The sequence below is a fragment of the Neolamprologus brichardi genome, chromosome 11 (assembly GCF_056152115.1).
Source record: "Neolamprologus brichardi isolate AB-2024 chromosome 11, ASM5615211v1, whole genome shotgun sequence".
NCBI lineage: Eukaryota > Metazoa > Chordata > Actinopteri > Cichliformes > Cichlidae > Neolamprologus > Neolamprologus brichardi.
The window spans coordinates 20,582,022-20,585,199 of NC_142114.1; the positions used below are offsets into that span (position 1 = coordinate 20,582,022).

General features: G+C 36.7%; 1 protein-coding gene across 1 annotated transcript; it reads right to left on the minus strand.

Annotated features, from left to right (window-relative positions):
* Positions 1 to 728: 728 nt before the first annotated feature.
* On the minus strand, positions 729 to 2,865 carry LOC118454231 (uncharacterized). The gene is made up of 5 exons (XM_035908100.2): positions 2,816 to 2,865; positions 2,439 to 2,598; positions 1,888 to 1,961; positions 1,444 to 1,539; positions 729 to 1,009 (listed from the first exon to the last, which is right to left on the minus strand). Exons 2-5 carry the CDS (start codon positions 2,578 to 2,580, stop codon positions 761 to 763), a joined length of 561 nt encoding a protein of 186 aa, XP_035763993.2. The 5' UTR covers positions 2,581 to 2,598; positions 2,816 to 2,865; the 3' UTR covers positions 729 to 760.
* Positions 2,866 to 3,178: the final 313 nt, after the last annotated feature.

Genomic DNA, 3,178 nt, shown 5'->3' on the forward strand with positions numbered 1-3,178 from the left:
TTATTTTAAGGCATTTTTGATAGTGTACAGTGCACAAAACTAGAATTCACATATTCTAATTTCATTTAGCATTGATGCGACATGAATGTACCACAAAATATACTTTGTAAATCATATAGTAAATACCTCAAAATCACAAAATGTAGCTAAGTGTACCGACTTGCATATGTCATTAATGTTACATCTACAGGAATTATTCAACAAACCTTCAAAAGACAACTCGCTGTTACAGCACAACATTTGTGTTTTATAAAGTGCATATAGTTGTGGTTGCATTACTACAACAAAAGCTTGAAGAAGAGATTTCATCTTATATCAATAATGGCAATAGATAAGGACATTTCAGAACGTACAACAAGGTACTTAGCAGTTTAAAATAACTTAAAAGTTTATTTTACTTTATCAATCTGTTGCTTATGAAGATCACTTGTGCCCTACATGTGAACTAATATGATGGCCAAGTTGCTTCTGGCTTGTTTTTCTGGATTCCTGAAAATAGTATTTCATAGAGAAATACTGTTCAAAGCCATTTCAGTGGTCTGGAACCAGACATAAACGGGACTGGAAAGTTTAAACAAGAAACACAATCAACATTGCAATTAATGTTTTCCATATTTCCATACCTATACAATTACATATGAATATAGAAATATTCATATGAATATCTTTTCTACATTTTCTTTGTAACTTTGGAGAAACTAGGATTTACACAAAGCGCTACTTACCTAATAACGCACACAGCAATTGAGCAAGCATGTTCTCAAAGCAGAAAAGCGATAGCAACAATACAAAGTAAGGAAGCTATCAGTTCTGTGTGAAGATATGGACCTCTTGTGGCAAAAGAGGGAACATTTAGTGTGCCATTCAACCACAGGCAAGAGGTCATTGTGGCGTTGCAGCACTCCAGATTACATGGAGGTTTGGTAGAAGCCTTGCAAGCAGTGAAGCCAGTGCAGTTGGTGCAACCCGCTGTCCATTTTGTGGCAGTATCTGTAGACTCATTTTTCAGCTGCAAAGACAATGAGTGAGAAAGAGGGCCTATGAATGGTAAAAACTGTAAATATGAGGCTAATGAAGTTTGTTTATTCATGCTCATAAAATGTATCGTAGAGGTACTTCTTATGTTTGTTTTTCAGATTCTTTTGTATAAATAATTTATTCCTTAACCGATTCAAATAAAAAGCTATTTTGAGTTCATATTGGTACATCTTATGCCCCCTGGTTCCTTTTTCTTGTATATTCTCCAAATTCTGAGAAATTCAGAAAGTAAATTCATAGATTTATAACAAAGTTTGTGCTGAAGCAAGGATAGCATGAAGACGGTGTCAGCTTTAAAAGCACTACACAAACAAAAATACGAGTGTGTAGAAGCTCAGCAAAAACAACTGCAATGAGGCTGAAAAAATGAATGAATGTTATATTTATGCTATTGAATGTTCTTACCTGACAATGTGGTTCTGAGGCGGAACATGTTTTTAGCTCGGTGAAAGTTGTATAGCACTTTGCGCCGTTGCATGTACCAGAACTGCACTTGTTTCCCTGACAAAAACAGCAGCGCAAGAAACATAAAGCTTATTTCAAACCAAGTCTCATTTACACTGCTGGACAAAGTGGTTTCTCAGTTCACACTCCATTAACTTGTTAAATTGTTGACAGGCAGTTTATTAACCAGTCAAAGATAATCATCATTAGAAAAAAAGGTAATACTTTTCTTAAACATAGTGATTCTGTTGGAAGCAAGGAACAGAGGAAGTTTGTAGCTGACATTTAAGAAAAGGGGACTGTGGTGTTAAAGGCCAAATTAGTTTTGTTTAGTGATACACAGCCTTCTTCCCGCATGCACATTTGCTTGCCAAAAGATTCATTCATGCAGCCAGCAGTTCTTACCTTGCTTGCTGTTGTTTGACTGGTAGTAGTTGTAGTAGGGGCCTGCGTGGTTGTTGTTTTTGTGGTTTGAGTTCCTAAAAGTAGATAAAGGAGAAGAACAAAACAATATACAGTGATGTTTTTTTTTTAAGATTTAAAAGTTGATCATTTGTAAAGGCAACAGGAGCATGGTAATTCAAGGAGTTTGGAGAGAAAAGCATCTGGACTTCTTTAAGTTGCTTGAAGACTTGCTAGGTTCACCCTTGGCTCGTGTAATTAGGTAGAGGATCATTAGGTGGTCCATTGTCCCTCTTGTGGGTGGGGGGGTGGGGGGGCAGTCCCACAAGGCTTAAATCTGGGACTCTCTACCATTTGACCATAGAACTGAAGAAGCTTCTCAGATGACAGATGAAACGTCTTAAAGCAACTTAAAGAAGTCCAGATGCTTTTCTCTCCAAGCTCCTTTGTCTACGATGACCTGGATGACTGAGAACCTTCACAAACATATGAGCATGGTAAAACATAAAAGATTTATGCTCAAATGAAGTGATTCAAAAGAAAGTTGTAGTTACCATTGGTTGTTATGCTCATCATGGATGCAAAAGTGTAATTGAGACAGCCAGTGAAATTACAGCAGTTCACAGCACAGTTGGTCTGAGAGGCATTCTTGCAGCTGTCAGCACAAGAGTTGCTGCAGCTGGCAGTGTACCACATGTCTGTTTGCCTTAACAACTGAGATATAACAGAAAGATTAGAGAGACGCATCTAATTTCTTTCATTTCTATACTATGATAATTTATTTAGTAAAAATAAATGTATTTTCCCTTTAATAGTCAGTTATAGATACCATGCAATCTTTTGACTGCTCAATTCCTTAAAAAGAGGGATTTGTAATTGCTATGGCTCAAATAGTTTCTTAGTTTTTAGTGCCATTTGCTGACTGCCCTACCTGACAACAATTATCGGCAGCACACGAAGTGGCGTTCTGACTGATGTACATTGAATAGCAGTCAGAGTAGTTACAGTTGAATGAGGGGCAGTATATCTGTATTTGAGAGAATTAAGAGGCATGTGATGAAGAGGCTTGAAGGAATGAAAAACACTCATAGATAAGTGAACAGAAGAAGGAGAATATTTGACTTGCCTTAGTGGTTCCATTCTCAGTCATGTCACCTGTGATAGAGAGACAGATGTCATGACTGGAGTTTTTTTTAAAGCAACACAATATTGATCGTAAAAGATCTATTTAATTTTGAATAAAAAATACCCCTCCCCAAACAAACAAACAAACAGCAAAACACACACATACTAA

Excerpts from the sequence above, each read along its gene's own strand:
- LOC118454231 (XM_035908100.2), bottom strand. The coding sequence starts at position 2,580 with ATGTGGTACACTGCCAGCTGCAGCAACTCTTGTGCTGACAGCTGCAAG. Across the intron at positions 1,540-1,887 it reads GTCAAACAACAGCAAGCAAG|GGAAACAAGTGCAGTTCTGG; the intron begins GTAAGAACTGCT and ends TGTTTTTGTCAG. Across the intron at positions 1,010-1,443 it reads CCTCAGAACCACATTGTCAG|CTGAAAAATGAGTCTACAGA; the intron begins GTAAGAACATTC and ends TTGTCTTTGCAG.